Source organism: Nerophis ophidion, linkage group LG08, assembly GCF_033978795.1.
Source record: "Nerophis ophidion isolate RoL-2023_Sa linkage group LG08, RoL_Noph_v1.0, whole genome shotgun sequence".
Taxonomy (NCBI): domain Eukaryota; kingdom Metazoa; phylum Chordata; class Actinopteri; order Syngnathiformes; family Syngnathidae; genus Nerophis; species Nerophis ophidion.
In genome coordinates this window covers 57,158,892-57,176,791 of record NC_084618.1, presented here as the reverse complement: position 1 = coordinate 57,176,791, position 17,900 = coordinate 57,158,892, and the positions used below count along the sequence as shown (strand labels likewise).

At 42.6% G+C, this 17,900-nt stretch overlaps 1 protein-coding gene across 9 annotated transcripts in view; it reads right to left on the bottom strand.

Moving 5' to 3' along the window:
* Positions 1-4,240: 4,240 nt before the first annotated feature.
* The window catches only part of arhgap17a (Rho GTPase activating protein 17a), a 56,499-nt gene continuing 42,839 nt past the window's right edge, over positions 4,241-17,900 (bottom strand). For 3 of the 9 annotated variants that reach the window (XM_061909039.1, XM_061909042.1, XM_061909035.1), the window contains 11 exons: positions 16,698-16,809; positions 16,535-16,616; positions 16,370-16,450; positions 16,181-16,294; positions 16,007-16,098; positions 14,065-14,203; positions 13,439-13,723; positions 12,945-13,093; positions 10,815-10,841; positions 10,185-10,721; positions 4,241-5,457 (listed from right to left, as the gene is read on the bottom strand). In XM_061909039.1, the coding sequence (XP_061765023.1) occupies positions 5,327-5,457; positions 10,185-10,721; positions 10,815-10,841; positions 12,945-13,093; positions 13,439-13,723; positions 14,065-14,203; positions 16,007-16,098; positions 16,181-16,294; positions 16,370-16,450; positions 16,535-16,616; positions 16,698-16,809 (1,749 nt within the window). In that variant the 3' untranslated portion in view covers positions 4,241-5,326. The remainder of the gene's footprint in view (positions 5,458-10,184; positions 10,722-10,814; positions 10,842-12,944; positions 13,094-13,438; positions 13,724-14,064; positions 14,204-16,006; positions 16,099-16,180; positions 16,295-16,369; positions 16,451-16,534; positions 16,617-16,697; positions 16,810-17,900) is intronic. The other 6 variants (XM_061909036.1, XM_061909040.1, XM_061909038.1 and 3 more) reach the window with 4 other exon arrangements.

Sequence of the window (17,900 nt, the reverse complement as noted above, 5' to 3'; positions counted from 1 at the left end):
CTACAATGCAAAGCGAAAGCCATTTATCAACAACATCCAGAAACGCCGCCGGCTTCTCTGGGCCTGAGATCATCTAAAATGGACTGATGCAAAGTGGAAAAGTGTTCTGTGGTCTGACGAGTCCACATTTCAAATTGTTTTTGGAAATATTCGACATTGTGTCATCTGGACCAAAGGGGAAGCGGACCATCCAGACTGTTATCGACGCAAAGTTCAAAAGCCAGCATCTGTGATGGTATGGGGTTGTATTAGTGCCCAAGGCAACATTAATGCTGAAAGGTACATACAGGTTTTGGAACAACATATGCTGCCATATAAGCGCCATCTTTTTCATGGGCGCCCCTGCTTTGCACACTGTTGGCATTCTCTCCATGACCTTCAAGCACACCTGTGAAGTGAAAACCACTTCAGGTAACTACCTCTTGAAGCTCATCAAGAGAATGCCAAGAGTGTGCAAAAAAGTAATCTACATTAACAATATGATTTGCATGAGCTGCTGGACAGGACCATCCATCCATCCATCCATCCATCATCTTCCGCTTATCCGAGGTCGGGTCGCGGGGGCAACAGCCTAAGCAGGGAAACCCAGACTTCCCTCTCCCCAGCCACTTCGTCTAGCTCTTCCCGGGGGATCCCGAGGCGTTCCCAGGCCAGCCGGGAGACATAGTCTTCCCAACGTGTCCTGGGTCTTCCCCGTGGCCTCCTACCAGTTGGACGTGCCCTAAACACCTCCCTAGGGAGGCGTTCGGGTGGCATCCTGACCAGATGCCCGAACCACCTCATCTGGCTCCTCTCGATGTGGAGGAGCAGCGGCTTTACTTTGAGTTTTTCCCGGATGGCAGAGCTTCTCACCCTATCTCTAAGGGAGAGCCCCGCCACACGGCGGAGGAAACTCATTTCGGCCGCTTGTACCCGTGATCTTATCCTTTCGGTCATGACCCAAAGCTCATGACCATAGGTGAGGATGGGAACGTAGATCGACCGGTAAATTGAGAGCTTTGCCTTCCGGCTCAGCTCCTTCTTCACCACAACGGATCGGTACAACGTCCGCATTACTGAAGACGCCGCACCGATCCGCCTGTCGATCTCACGATCCACTCTTCCCTCACTCGTGAACAAGACTCCTAGGTACTTGAACTCCTCCACTTGGGGCAGGGTCTCCTCCCCAACCCGGAGATGGCACTCCACCCTTTTCCGGGCGAGAACCATGGACTCGGACTTGGAGGTGCTGATTCTCATTCCGGTCGCTTCACACTCGGCTGCGAACCGATCCAGCGAGAGCTGAAGATCCCGGTCAGATGAAGCCATCAGGACCACATCATCTGCAAAAAGCAGGGACCTAATCCCGTGGCCACCAAACCGGAACCCCTCAACGCCTTGACTGCGCCTAGAAATTCTGTCCATAAAAGTTATGAACAGAATCGGTGACAAAGGACAGCCTTGGCGGAGTCCAACCCTCACTGGAAATGTGTTCGACTTACTGCCGGCAATGCGAACCAAGCTCTGGCACTGATCGTACAGGGAACGGACCGCCACAATAAGACAGTCCGATACCCCATACTCTCTGAGCACTCCCCACAGGAGTTCCCGAGGGACACGGTCGAATGCCTTCTCCAAGTCCACAAAGCACATATAGACTGGTTGGGCAAACTCCCATGCACCCTCAAGAACCTTGCCGAGAGTATAGAGCTGGTCCACAGTTCCGCGACCAGGACGAAAACCACACTGTTCCTCCTGAATCCGAGGTTCGACTATCCGACGTAGCCTCCTCTCCAGTACACCTGAATAAACCTTACCGGGAAGGCTGAGGAGTGTGATCCCACGATAGTTGGAACACACCCTCCGGTCCCCCTTCTTAAAGAGAGGAACCACCACCCCGGTCTGCCAATCCAGAGGTACCGCCCCCGATGTCCACGCGATGCTGCAAAGTCTTGTCAACCAAGACAGCCCCACAGCATCCAGAGCCTTAAGGAACTCCGGGCGGATCTCATCCACCCCTGGGGCCTTGCCACCGAGGAGCTTTTTAACTACCTCAGCGACCTCAGCCCCAGAAATAGGAGAGTCCACCACAGATTCCCCAGGCACTGCTTCCTCATAGGAAGACGTGTTGGTGGGATTGAGGAGGTCTTCGAAGTATTCCTTCCACCTATCCACAACATCCGCAGTCGAGGTCAGCAGAACACCATCCGCACCATACACGGTGTTGATAGTGCACTGCTTCCCCTTCCTGAGGCGGCGGACGGTGGTCCAGAATCGCTTCGAAGCCGTCCGGAAGTCGTTTTCCATGGCTTCCCCGAACTCTTCCCATGTCCGAGTTTTTGCCTCCGCGACCGCTGAAGCTGCACACCGCTTGGCCTGTCGGTACCTGTCCACTGCCTCCGGAGTCCTATGAGCCAAAAGGACCCGATAGGACTCCTTCTTCAGCTTGACGGCATCCCTCACCGCTGGTGTCCACCAAGGGGTTTTAGGATTGCCGCCCCGACAGGCACCAACTACCTTGCGGCCACAGCTCCGATCTGCCGCCTCGACAATAGAGGTGCGGAACATGGTCCACTCGGACTCAATGTCCAGCACCTCCCTCGTGACATGTTCAAAGTTCTTCCGGAGGTGGGAATTGAAACTTTGTCTGACAGGAGACTCTGCCAGACGTTCCCAGCAGACCCTCACAATGCGTTTGGGCCTCCCAGGTCTGTCCGGCATCCTCCCCCACCATCGCAGCCAACTCACCACCAGGTGGTGATCGGTAGAAAGCTCCGCCCCTCTCTTCACCCGAGTGTCCAAAACATGAGGCCGCAAATCCGATGACACAACTACAAAGTCGATCATGGAACTGCGGCCTAGGGTGTCCTGGTGCCAAGTGCACATATGGACACCCTTATGTTTGAACATGGTGTTTGTTATCGACAAACTGTGACGAGCACAAAAGTCCAATAACAAAACACCACTCGGGTTCAGATCCGGGCGGCCATTCTTCCCAATCACGCCTCTCCAGGTTTCACTGTCGTTGCCAACGTGAGCGTTGAAGTCTCCCAGTAGGACAAGGGAATCACCCGGGGGAGCACTTTCCAGTACTCCCTCGAGTGTTCCCAAAAAGGGTGGGTACTCTGAACTGCTGTTTGGTGCATAAGCACAAACAACAGTCAGGACCCGTCCCCCCACCCGAAGGCGGAGGGAGGCTACCCTTTCGTCCACCGGGTTGAACTCCAACGTACAGGCTTTGAGCCGGGGGGAAACAAGAATTGCCACCCCAGCCCGTCGCCTCTCACTGCCGGCAACGCCAGAGTGGAAGAGAGTCCAATCCCTCTCGAGAGAAGTGGTTCCAGAGCCCTTGCTGTGCGTCGAAGTGAGTCCGACTATATCCAGCCGGAATTTCTCGACTTCGCGCACTAGCTCAGGCTCTTTCCCCCCCAGTGACGTGACGTTCCACGTCCCAAGAGCTAGCTTCTGTAGCCGAGGATCGGACCGCCAAGTGCCCTGCCTTCGGCTGTCGCCCAGCTCACAATGCACCCGACCTTTATGGCCCCTGCTATGGGTGGTGAGCCCATTGGAGGGGTGACCCACGTTGCCTCTTCGGGCTGTGCCCGGCCGGGCCCCATGGGTACAGGCCCGGCCACCAGGCGCTCGCCATCGTGCCCCACCTCCGGGCCTGGCTCCAGAGGGGGGCCCCGGTGACCCGCGTCCGGGCGAGGGAAATCTGGGTCCATGGTTTATCATCTTCATAAAGGTCTTCGAGCTGCTCTTTGTCTGATCCCTCACCTAGAACCTGTTTGCCTTGGGAGACCCTACCAGGGGGCTTTATGCCCCCGGACAACATAGCTCCTAGGATCATTGGGACACGCAAACTCCTCTACCACGATAAGGTTGCAGCTCAGAGAGGAGGCTGGACAGGACCGATTTAATTTATTTTATTTTATTTTTTTTTGTGGACAGGACCGATTTAATTTATTTTTTACCATCCAGCAGGCCAGTTAGTGGATGGCTGCGTGCCATAGTTTAAATGAAGTATCCTTCAGACTTATCTACAAAAATTCTATTTTTAAATTGAAGGGTTTATTAATATTTGGAAAAAAACAATTACATGTGTACCCCGCCTTCCACCCAAATGCAGCTGAGATAGGCTCCAGCACCCCCCACGAATCGATATGGACAAGCGGTAGACAATGGCTGGATGGATAGACAGATATGCTTTGACAGTCTATCTGTGTTAGATATAACACTAGACAAAGAACAACCAAAAATGTATATTTTTTCATATACTTTATTTTCTTTGGAAAGGACATATAACCAAGCATTCACATAACATTCTTTATTCCATGTTTCAGCTCACCAAGACGACAAAACATATCAAATTTGAGCTAAAAAAACACGTCATCGTCACTTCTAGATGAATGGCAATTTGTTTTGCGTTGATGTGCAGAAGGGCGCAGGGTTAAGGCATCGAGTTACAGTATTGTGGGACATTATATTGGTTGATTGTCTCAGAGGTAGGGGGAAGGAAAGCAAAACGGTCACATATTTCTAGGTGTTGCAGCATCCAAGACTTTTCTGCATTGGTACCATCGTGTGTGTCAGAGAGAAACAAGTGAATGTTCCACCACGTCACTACTGAGGTGCATTATTGTGTGCTCTCAGCTCAATGGAGGCAAAAATAACATAGTTAAAGATGATTTGATGGCCTTTGCTCATGTGCAACATCAGCATTGCATCCTTCAGTTTACATTCAAACTCTCACCGGGGAAAAGGGAAGGCAAAAATACTGACTGCTTTGAGGGCTGCTAAATTAAAGCCGCTACACAAATTTTAAGACAGCCCTCACCTTCCTTCATATGACATCCCTGAAGACAGCTTCTTGGAAGTACTGGAGTAAAAAAAACAGTACATTTACAATGCTTTCATTCTATTAAGGCTTTTCTTTATTGATACTGACTGCATCGATTGTGTCAAGCCACAGGGAATGTATGTGTTTGGGTAAATAAATAGAAGAGCATGACAAAGAGTGTTTGTGATGACTGGAAACCTGCAGTCACCACTTTTTTGGTTCCACCTGCCAACCCTTTTGTCATTTTATGTTCTAAGGCCATTTTTAACTTTAAAAAAAAAAAAGAATCCCATCATAGATCCATATTTTGGTAAAAATTCCCACATCATTACAAATAATTACACGCAGCCTTCCTCCATTGTTTGCTAATTAACTTTAAAATCAATGTTTTCTTGAATGCCGGATTTGTACTGAAGATGCAAAACCACAGAAAATCCGCACGGGGGAGAAAACAGCAGACCAGCAGGATGCAGGAGTGTAAAGAGAGGAGAGGCATGGCGTCCTTCCTTATAGGACCGTGCTCTCGCTGTCCACGTCGCAGTCTTTAGGAGGTGGCGACGACGGAGAGACTGTCACTGGTTGCTGGTCTACGTTGAACACCAAAGACCGACTCATTCCTTTGAAGGACATAGCCGGGTCTACAGACGAGAGAGTATCATGAATGATAATAAAACACATGTATTAGTTTGTTGGTGCACAAAAGTATAATGTTACATCATTAAAGCCCAACCAAACTCTCCATGACCACAAGACATAACCAGAGGTGGGTAGTAACGCGCTACATTTACTCCGTTACATCTACTTGAGTAACTTTTGGAATAAATTGTACTTCTAAGACAAATTTTAATGCAACAATCTTTTACTTGAGTATATTTATAGAGAAGAAACGCTACTTTTACTACGCTCCATTTATCTACATTCAGCTCGCTACTCGCTACTGATTTTTATCGATCTGTTAATGCACGCTTTATTTGTTTTGTCAGACATACCTTCAAAGTAGGATCTATCACATGCCTGCATTTCACCAATCAAAATGCAGTCACTGGTGACGTTTGACTCCGTTTCACCAATCAAATGCGGTCATTGGTGACGTTTGACTCCGTTTCACCAATCAAATGCAGTCACTGGTGACGTTTGACTCCGTTTCACCAATCAAACGGAGCCAGGCGGTCACATGATTAACGGCAAACTTTTTTGTATTTTTTTTATAAACTTTAATTTATAAATTCCAACATTTACAAACAGTTGGAAATAATAATCAAAGTAAGTAAAAAAAAACAGTATAAAAAACATACAAAACAGCGCCAGGGGGTTGTAAATTCAAAGTAACTCAAATAGAATGCTAAAAAATATATATAAAATAAACAAAGTGCAAAAGCATAGGCTCACTCAATCTCAGTAAATAACTTAAATTTGGAACACATCATCATCGTTTTCACAGCTTTTTGGAGTGTTTTAATGTAGAGTTCTAAATCTTTTTTAAAGGGACAAAAAACAGGTCGGGTATTGAGAAACTTACATTTATGAATATAAAACTTAGCCAATAGTATAATGATGTTGCAAAGGCAAAATTCATTTTCAAATTTTTTTTCAATACAATGTAAAAACAAATATAAATGATTTAATATATATTATTGTTTTAGTTGCTTAAGAGATATTCCTGGCTGTGAATTTGTTCATTACTATTTTTTATTTTTTGTGCATTACTTGTTGCCGTCATCATTAAACAAACAGGTTACTCATCAGTTACTCAGTACTTGAGTAGTTTTTTCACAACATACTTTTTACTTTTACTCAAGTAAATATTTGGGTGACTACTCCTTACTTTTACTTGAGTAATACATCTCTAAAGTAACAGTACTCTTACTTGACTACAATTTCTGGCTACTCTACCCACCTGTGGACACAACCAAAAGGCTAAAAATGACAAATACAGTGGGGCAAAAAAGCCACCGATTGTGCAAGTTCTCCCACTTAAAATGATGACAGGTGTGTAATTTTCATCATAGGTACACTTCAACTGTGAGAGACAGAATGTGAAAAAAAAAATCCAGGAATTCACATTGTAGGAATTTTTAAGAATTTATTTGTAAATTATGGTGGAAAATAAGTATTTGGTAACTTCAAACAAGGAAGAGCTTTGGCTCTCACAGACCTGTAACTTCTCCAAGAAGCTCTTCTGTCCTCCACTCGTTACCTGTATTAATGGAACCTGTTTGAACTCGTTATCTGTATAAAAGACACCTGTCCACAGCCTCAAACAGTCACACTCCAAACTCCACTATGGCCAAGACCGAAGAGCTGTCGAAAGACACCAGGAAAAGAATTGTATACCTGCACCAGACTTGGAAGAGTGAATCTAGAATAGGCAAGCAGCTTGGTGTGAAAAAATCAACTGCGGGACCAATTATCAGAAAATGCAAGACATACGAGACCACTGATAATCTCCCTCTATCTGGGGCTCCACGTAAGATCTCATCCCGTGGGGTCAAAATGATCATGAGAACGGTGAGCAAAAATCCCAAGCCCACACGGGGGGACCGTGTGAATGACCTGCAGAGAGCTGGGACCAAAGTAACAAAGGCTACACAACACGCCGTCAGGGAATCAAATCCTGCAGTGCCAGACGTGTCCCCCCGCTTCAGCTAGTGCATGTCCAGGCCCGTCTGAAGTTTGCTAAAGAGCACATGGATGATACAGCAGAGGATTGGGAGAATGTCATGTGGTCAGATGAAACCAAAATAAAACTTTTTGGTATAAACTCAACTCATCGTGTTTGGAGGAAGAAGAATACTGAGTTGCATCCCAAGAACACCATACCTACTGTGAAGCATGGGGGTAGAAACATCATGCTTTGGGGCTGTTTTTCTGCTAAGGGGACAGGTCGACTGATCCGTGTTAAGGAAAGAATGAATGGAGCCATGTATCGTAAGATTTTGAGCCAAAACCTCCTTCCATCAGTGAGAGCTTTGAAGATGAAACGTGGCTGGGTCTTCCAGCATGACAATGATCCCAAACACACCGCCCAGGCAACGAAGGATTGGCTCCGTAAGAAGCATTTGAAAGTCCTGGACTGGCCTAGCCAGTCTCCAGACCTAAACCCCATAGAAAATCTGTGGAGGGAGTTGAAAGTCCCTGTTGCTCGGCGACAGCCCCAAAACATCACTGCTGTCGAGAAGATCTGCATAGAGGAATCGGCCAAAATACCAGCTACTGTGTGTGCAAACCTGGTAAAGACCTATAGTAATCGTTTGACCTCTGTTATTGCCAACAAAGGTTATATTACAAAGTATTGACATTAATTTTTGTTATTGACCAAATACCTCTTTCCACCATAATTTACAAATAAATTCTTTAAAATTCCTACAATGTGAATTCTGTTTTTTTTTTTTTCACATTCTGTCTCTCACAGTTGAAGTGTACCTATGATGAAAATTACAGACCTCTATCATCATTTTAAGTGGGAGAACTTGCACGATCGGTGGCTGACTAAATACTTTTTTGCCCCACTGCATGTATAGAACTAATGTAAAGACATCATTTCAGTGTGGGGATGAACAGCAGGTGACACCGTTGGCTTTGGAGAACTAGCAAAGTGATGCTAGAGGTTAAATGTGAGGTGAAGAGAGTGGGATTATACACACTCATTAGATTTGATGTGAGTGTGAAGTACAGTAAATACTAGTTGAAAGTAAATACTGTTATAAAGTATTTTCTTATACAGTGGTGGCCATTTAATGGAGTTTGGTTATTGCAGAGCACCAGATGTCTACTAGGGGTAAGGTATTTTTCAAGAAGACCTTTTTTTGAACCAATGCATTTTTAAATGTAATAGACAAGCAGTAGAAAATGGATGGATGGAAGAATGGATTAACTAATAGCATTATTATTAACATTAGCTATTCGTTATTTAAAAAAAAAAACAGAAATATCAATTTCATTTAATTGTAAAAATAAAATACAATTCAAACTGAATTGTGTAAAATGAAAATGTAAAAATGTTAAGGGTGCTCAAAAAACAAAGAGTCCAAATTTCAATGTTATTGATTCCGTTGCTAAATGGATTCATTATTTAAAAAACAAAACAAAAAAAAAATAATATATTATATATATATATATATATATATATATATATATATATATATATATATATATATATATATATATATATATATATATATATATATATATATATATATATATATATATATATAAAAATAAGGAATTGTTTGGATTAAAATTATTCAACAACATTTTTTTTAATAAATGTTTGGTTTTCCTTTTTTTAGTATTGAATTTAATAAGTATTGTATTTGTACATTTTGTCAATTGCTTTGTAAAATTATATCAAAGTATTGTAATCTTTTATTTAAATGTACATAACTTATTTGTTCAAAACATGCTAAGGGTCCCGTTGGGGTGAAATTAGAAGTGAAATGTGCCAGTGAACACACCAGTCGGACCTCAACCTTGACTGTAAAGCAACCTGCTCCGACATTCAAGTAACCATCCACGGTAAAGGTAAGGCAGATTAATTGCGTGATTAATCTGTGTATAAATGATAAATATGATAAGGTTTTGTCATTAAGTTAACTTTGACAGCACTAATTACAAAACAATTATACATTTGGTACATTGACACAACATCAGTTACAATAAAAACAAGAAAATACAACAAATCCGTATGATTTGAAAATTAATTATTATTAAATTATTCTATATTACATTAGCGTTTAATATACATGTGATTACAGAACTCATTTGATTTTTTTGGACACTATTCATGTCAAATCTTTAAATCAAATCATCCAAACCTTTTTCTTTTGTTATTTTTACAATCCTTCTTATTGTGTGAATGTTAAATGTGTAGTACTTTACTCCTTTATTTCTATCTTGAACAGCTTTACAGATGTAAAGATGTCTACCGTGCAGGTGTAATGTGTCTTGGTGTAATAAAATCTACCGTGACATATGATGCAATATGGTGGCGCCGACTGTGTTTGTAAAGGTCGTTACAACCCCCTATTTTTCCCAAGGCACTTTTTTTTGAGGTACGTACATAGCAATTAATGGGCGTATGGAGGTCACTACTTGAGGAAATACATGAAGGTTGTATATGATTCATGCTGACAGAAGTACTACAATTTTAGTCAATGACTAAGTCAGTGTCACATGTCATGTGCAGAATTAAGAGTGTCAGTCAGTGTAAAATGACCACAATGATTAAATGGACACGCTGTGCACGCATCAGCAAACTACAAACCTCTTTAGCCTGTGGAGGTGTTACAACGCACATGTAACAATTAATAGAAGTGAGAGGAGAGGAGCGACAAACTTGACATTAAGTGTTAGCAGCAACGCTTACCCATCATCTTGTACGCCGTGGCGCAGATCCCGTTGCTGTCACTGACTATGGGGGCGGGCTGTGGCGGCGGCGGGATGCTGGGTCTGTTCCTGGGTTTAGGGACGGGCCGGGGACGGGGGAGCGACCCCGTCTGGTAGGGAGACGGTGAAGGAGGGGAGACTTGAGCCCCATCCTGGCAAGAGGCAGCGGAGGGTGGCGGGGTGTCTGGAGGCGTGGGAGAGTCCGGGGGCGAGGGGTCCGTGCTCTGCTGTTCGCTGCCAATCGGACTGGGAGAACAGGTTTGTGTCGGCGGCTCCGGAGGTGGATGATTGGGGGCCTGGATTGGAGGCTGGTTACTAGAGTGGCGCCGGGGTGTGTTGAATTGCTGAGGGCAAGGGGACGAGGGCGAGGTGGGGGAGTGGCCGGATTGGGGCCTTGGAGGGGGACTGAGGGGCTGGGATGTGCTTGAGGAAGAGGAAGAAGGGTTCACTGATGCCGCATGCTGACTGGGGAGAGGGTTTGGAGGCTTGGGCGGAGCAGGTGCTTGCTTCTTTGTAGCTGAAGAGTGATGGAGAAACATTGGTTATTGTTAATACCATTACTGTCCAATAGCATGTAATACTATGTTTTAGAAAGAAAAAAAGAACGAACCGTTAAGAGTTGCGAGCCTCCTCTCAGCTTGTAATAATCAGCAAGGTAAATGATGGCAATGTTAATAAAGCACTGTGTTGATATTATATATTAACAGCCACATTCAAATGCTAATTGCTACTTTTTTGACCTGTTGTTTAATGCATTCATCGTCAATCAACAATATAAAAATGTTGTTCATTGGTCATTTAGATGTGCAGTGTTGAGGATAGTGCATTGACCTTTAAAAAAGACACAGCCTTGACACAGAAACACGCTCAAAATAAAGTTGCTCAAAGACAACAGAGGAGGATTTATGATGCTAATTTTGAAATTCAATGATTTAACAGTCAACTCTCAAGCAGCTAAGAAATATGACATCCTATTTATTGCTATTACTATATACTATACTAGTATGTTATTTCATTAAGATCAAAAACATGATTCTGGAATTAAAGTTATTTTGTATTTCAAATACATAAATAAAAATGGGGCTGTCATATATTCAAGGTTATCTCATACAGTAGAACCTCAACTTATAAGTTTATTTGGTTCTGTAACAAAGCCCTTAACTCAATACAGTTGTATATCAAATCATATCTCCCATTGAAACAATTTGAAATCAAATTAATTAGTGTACCATGCCCTTTAAAAAACAACCAGATCCAAATAAGATACATTGTATAAAAAACAATATACTAAAATGTACTATTAACAACTACAGTAGTTTTACGAAGTAATGTATTAATAATGTGCAACATTAATCTTTGAGAGTGGACGTCTACAGTATCACCTTCCAGCTGCATCTCTGTCAAACACACCATCAGCAGCTTTTCAATATTTTAATGGATACGTGTCCACTGTTTAGATACTATTTTAACATTTCTGGCTGGCGTTGGACTCATTCTGCTTCAGTATGGTGCAGACTCACAATGATATGCCCCAATTGCTTCCCTAAGAAAGCTAGATGCTCGGTCATGTTTCGGGTGATTTCTTTCCTAAATTCAATGAATATCATTCACTTTATCTTCTCAGCACTGTCATTCACACTCAATTTCTTCTTACCTTCCTTGGACAAGACAAAGTTATCTCTATAATGCTGGCAAACAAGACCAGATGTTTTGGGCGGATCTTACGGGGTTCACTGTGACATTTGCTATGCCAAATAATGGCAGAGATGCGTGTAAACCAAATGTTTGCTTGAAATATAAAGCATAACAATTAGCGGAGAGACATCTCTAATCTCAAAACACTCTTAAATTGGGGCATTCTTAAGGTGAGGCACTAATGTAGTCGGGTAAATGTACTTAGGCCTTGTTCACACTGTAGGTCAATTCCCATTTTCAACCTGTATCTGATTTTTTCATGTCAGTGTGAACGGTGCAATTCAGAATTATTCAAATCCGATTAAGGCCTTTTTTGTATGTAGAAATAAATTGGATATAAATGTGATGTGACCTCAATGTGAATGCTCCCGCTTAGGTCGTATTCATTACGACCAGAACGTCATCAAAAAGCAATACGTTATCATAATTATTTGCCACAATAGATGGTTACAAAATAGTTGACAACTCAGCAGAAAAAAGATGGAAATAATGTTTTTTGGGAACTTAAGTGAATGTTCCACCACTCCAAACACTGAGTGCTCGCCCACAAGCAGATATAGAAGCAAAATATCCCATAAAACTGCGAGAGCTCAAATACTTGTCCTCGTCCTTCTTAATCTTCTTCGAGTAATAATTCGTTTCAGAAAATGCTGATTTTGATTGCACAAAATCCTTGAAAGTGCCACAAATGTGCCAGTAAATGGTAAATGGGTTGTACCTGTATAGCGCTTTTCTATCCCTTTTTAAAGGAGCCCAAAGCGCTTTGACAGTATTTCCACATTCACCCATTCACACCCTGATGGCAGTACTGAGACTGACTAGAGCTGAAACCATTTTTACTCACGTAAATACTGCAGAGCATGCGACGTCATGACCGCATACAGGTCAGGTTCCATCCACATTAAAAATATATTTTTTTCTAAAGATCGGATTTCACAAAAAAAATCTGAACTGGACATCAAACGTTGCAGTGTGAATGTTGCCCTATTTTTGGGCTAAATGTCTCAATTTCTCCAACAGAATCATCCACGCTCTGGACTCTCACCTCTGCGCGTCATATGCGGACTGGACCCCATGGATCCCGCCCCACTGGTCCCGCTGCCCTGCTGGCCAGCAGCCTGGCTTCCTGATCCAGAACCATTTCGCTGAAGAAGGGGCGTAGGAGCGGCTGTGGGGTCTCGAAGCTTTGGGTCGCTAAAAATATATTTAGGTACATTTAGCGTCATGTTTGCTGAAGCACAGACATGCTCGTTTGTGTCTCATTTGAAGAATCAAGAGTTGTTGCGTAGTTAGAGAACACTGTATAGTTTATCGGTTGTATTATAGTGATTTAAACAAGAAAGCATAGGGAAGAATGGGGTGATTGAATGACTAAATGAGAGCAGACGTATTGTACTGCTTCTGCAGGATGCCTGATTGTGAAAAGACAAGACAAGGGGCTTGAAAATGTGACTCTTAAAAGTATAAAAGACGGTTAAAATGTTATCTCCCCTTCCTCCCCAGGAGCAGCAGTGGCAGCAGAAGACAAGCAGCTCTTACCTGGGTTCGTCTGTGTGCTGTGCAAGAAGCTGCTGAGCGGCAGCTAGCACGGCGAGCCCCTGTGCCAAGTTTTGGGAGCTGTCAGGCCCACCCGTCCCCACTGAAGGAGCTTGTGCAAGGGGCTCGGCCGAGGGCTGTGGGACCTGCCCGGCGCCGTGTCCCTGCTGCCCTGGAATCTCCACGGGGGGTAAAGGGGGCTGGAAGGCAGGTGAGGTGTGCTGCTTTCTACCTAAGGTGGTGCTGCCTCTACGGAGGGTGTGGTCCGAATGCTTGTTAGGGGTGCTACTGGGAGACGGCGGTTGGTCAGAAAGTGAAAGCGACAAACAGAGAAACACAGCATTGATCAAATCAAAAAGAAAATGATTTCACCAGGAAAAATAATTACCGCCCAGAAAGCAGCCATTGAGAACAGTGTTACAGTATCTATTTACAAGTGAGATTAATCACAAGTTGTAGACATAAAAAGTGCACATATTTATGAGAAATTGTATCAGCAGCTGTGTATGAATTCTAACCACCCTTGAGTCTAACATACAAGCCAGAAAAGTGTTGGTTTCAGCGTGATATTGTGTGGAAAGTGCTGAAGAAAAAAAAATATATATTTGAACAACATTTGAGATGTTTACCTGTCTTTGCGTGTTGTGTCAGTCTCTGGTCCCACCAAACTGCCAGGTCGCTTCCTCTCAATAGTGCCAATGTCATAATCCAGGTGATTAGAAGCAGGCACAGGCATTGCAAACATGCCTGACACATTGAAGTCCACATCTGTCAAATAAAAATAAAAAAAACATTTGAGGTTTTATTAGGATTCAAAAACACGGGTCTAAAGTAGGTAAGCTGTTTGTGTCTGACCAACTACACAAGCCGGAACATGAGAGGACTGTAGGTCATTGGTCTTAAAGGAGCGGCTTGATGCCATTGCAAGAAACATGCCTAACACAAGTTTTTGAGTAAGAAGCCTGCTGACCTAAAAAAAACCTCAGGGATGGGCAGGAAGTCACGTTAAGAATTTTGGTAGATGCTCTCAATTAAAGGTTAGTTCTATTTGAGCTTTAACGTAAAACATAAAAGGTGCATTAGACGTTTAAAAGTCACAATATAATGGTTGTTACATTAGGGACATGCTTAATAATCTTAAACAACTGTTGCCAAATTGTGTGTTAAACCAATTGAGGCAAAAATGAAGTGCACTACTTTGCTGGAAATAGGCACTGTTGATCTAGACTCGACTAGTTTGTAGCCGGAAGAAGAAAAACATGATATCAACTGTGATCTACAGCCACACTATGGCTATAGCTCAGGGCAGTGGTTCCCAGAATGGGTCTGGGAGGATGGAGCGCAATGAAAAGGGGGCACGAGCAGTTAGGTTGAGAACGACGATAAAAAAGGGGAAACAACAAAGCACTAATTTCAAGAGAGGACCTCCTACAAAACGTAAAAGAGATCAAGTTTGTCAAAGCCATCTGGCAGAGTTGTATCTACGTCACAAATTCCTTGTGTCTGCGACGACATGTATGTGAACACGCGCGCTCTGAGACTAAGCTGAAACATGGTCACGTGCACCAGCGTGCATTAGAGCAAGTGATTGGAATGGAGACAATCATGCAGACGGTGCTTTAAAGCGTTCATCAGACATCATATCAAATTGTACTTTAGCATCCGCAGCATAAAGTCGATCAAGTTAAAACGCATTTAGAATTGTATATAGGAGGATTTTGAGTTCTTGGAGAAACGTCTCAGCTGTCATGCAAAGCAAGGCACATTTAACACAACACAGCTGCTGCTTTGGCATCAAATGCTTGATTAACATTTTGCCTGTTTCAGTTTGGACTTAAGTCTGTGAAACCTGCATAATATTCTTGTGTCGAGATGCCGGCAAATGCTGCACAAATGGGCAGTGCAACAATAGGTGCATTGTGTGACATATACCTCCAAATGCTGAAACTGACGGCGACCGCGGATCATTAATGCTGACTGTTGGAATGCATCAAATTGTTTTAACTACAATAACTCTACTTCACTCTTGAATTACAATTCTTTACTTACGATGAGAAGGTAACAAGCTAATAAAAAAAGTTGTGATTACCCACAGTTGATGTCAAGTCAGACATCAACCCTTGAGAAGACAATCTGTAAAAGCAGAAGTACATTTAAGGGGAGAGGGCATTTTGGTCCCAAAATAAAATTAAACAATAAAACCCATTAAAAATAGGGAAAAAGAGCTAAAGGCATAAAGAGAAAAAGCTGGATGTTCCAAAGGGGAGGCACAACATTTTTTGGGGGGGGGATTTAATGCCTTATACCTAAGGAACATAATTTTGCTCCAAACGACACTGGCATTAAAACACAACATACCAATAAATATATTTTATTTTTGACGTTTGTAAATATTGCTTTTGCAAAAAATGATGTTGAATACACTGGAAATTGTCAAATAAGTGTTATTTTAGTAAGTATACAATGCAAAGGACACAGTCTAAAAACCTTTATGGAATGCATGACAATTCTTAAAGCTCTGACTCCTCATCCCTGGTGTCAAATAGCTGGGTAGAAACAACCCAAACCTACCCTCAGGAAAGAACCAGTCGGCATGCTGGATGATAGGTTCTATGATGGCCACCACATGCACTGAGGTAGCTGCAGCCATCTCTGCCAAACTTCTGGATGTCCACATGGAATTAAATACATTTTATGAAGCAATTCAAGTGTTAATATTTCCCATCGTCATCATCTTTTACTTACCCTTCGGTCTTGGCCCAAAGCAGATTGGGTCCAAGAACAATGGCGATGTTGCTTGGAGTCATTTTATTTACATCGCTGTCCTGAGTCAGTTTGGCCAGGAACTTTACAAGATACCTACATCCAACATTCATGGTCACTAATGCAGATGTTTTGCTAATGTATTGTTGAAACAAGGGTGACACGGCTTACCTCAGGTTGTTTTTGTTGTTCTTTGGTAGCTTATCGCATACAATCCACAGAGCCTGAAGCCTCTTATCTGGATCCGATACACTGTAATAATTGAAGAACCTAGCTTAGCTATGTCAAAAAATATAGTACATCTGTCATAAATTTGTTTCAACAAAATAACCTTGCCTGCATGCCTGGGTCCATTCATCATAATGCTGGTGGGTCATTAGAGGTTCAGGGAGTTCCCTCAGGTAGGACTTTAATGCTCCTGAAATCACACGTTCACAAAAATTGTATCATAAATGCTGACTTAAAACAGAACCGGTCAAGTTTGTGGTTTTGGTTATACCAGCAACAGCATGGGGGTCAGAGTAGAACTCTTCCAACTGTGAAGTGGAGCAGTCCAGCGCCGCCTTAAGCTTCTTTAGTTTGGATGCCCCAGCTGCAATTCTGAACAGACCCTGACACACAAAAATAAACAACCATGATCACTAGCAAACAACAACAAAGTGTCTGTAATCCCAGTTGCACATAAAGTAAGCCATTCACTATATCAACCACTGCATTCAGCATAGCACGCTATTTACATTGACATGTAAACAATGGCTGTCTTTAGACCTTAACAGCACATAACAGATTCACCAAAGTACTGATAAGACTTTTCAGTTGAAATAATTTATTTTTTGCACACAGCTAGAAATCAGATTTATGAGCAGGAAACAAGTGAACTCTATTGTACTCTAAGTTTGTTTTCGAAGAGGGGAATATCACAACCTTTTCATCAATCATCATGTCGATTGGCCTGTTATGGGAACAGCGTACAAGTTTCCCTTGTTTACAGTTTGTCTATCCGCTCATCTGCGCCAACCTTCATGTGAACAAGCTATTTCAAGCGCTTTTTCAAGTTAGCGGAAACACTAATTGCAACCACGGCTCCAAGTGAGTTTTAATGAGCTACGTCAGCATTTATTTTACTAATGACAGCAAAACAAACCAATGAGCAGTCAGTTTTTAAAGGGGAACTGCAATTTTTTTTTAGAACAGATCTTTATTTTTTATTTTTTATGCATTCTAACTTGTAAATAAACAATAGCAAAAGTCAGCTAACAATAGATGTAATGGGTTTTGCTTTGTTCCGCATACAAATGCTGTAGAAAACCTCAATCAACACAATACTTAGCATTTTTTGGGCATTTTAAGCATACAGTGGCACATTGATTTTACAGACCCATCACGTTTCTTTCAGACACAACAACTATTACTACTACTACTATTAGTCATGGAAGACTTCATGAGAGACAACAACGACTACTTTGTGACAAATGATTATCCAGAATCAAAATAATAATAGTGCTAATACTTGGTTAATATTCAGATCACAATATGTAAATAGAGTATTTTTGCCACTTTTTGTACGGTTATTTAGAGGGCCCCATGTGCAGAATAGAGTACTCACATTAGCTGCATTGTTAGCCACCTCAGACTTGCTAAGACTCTCCATGTATCATCACAAGTTAGAATGGATAAAAAATGAAAAAAACATGTGTTCTTG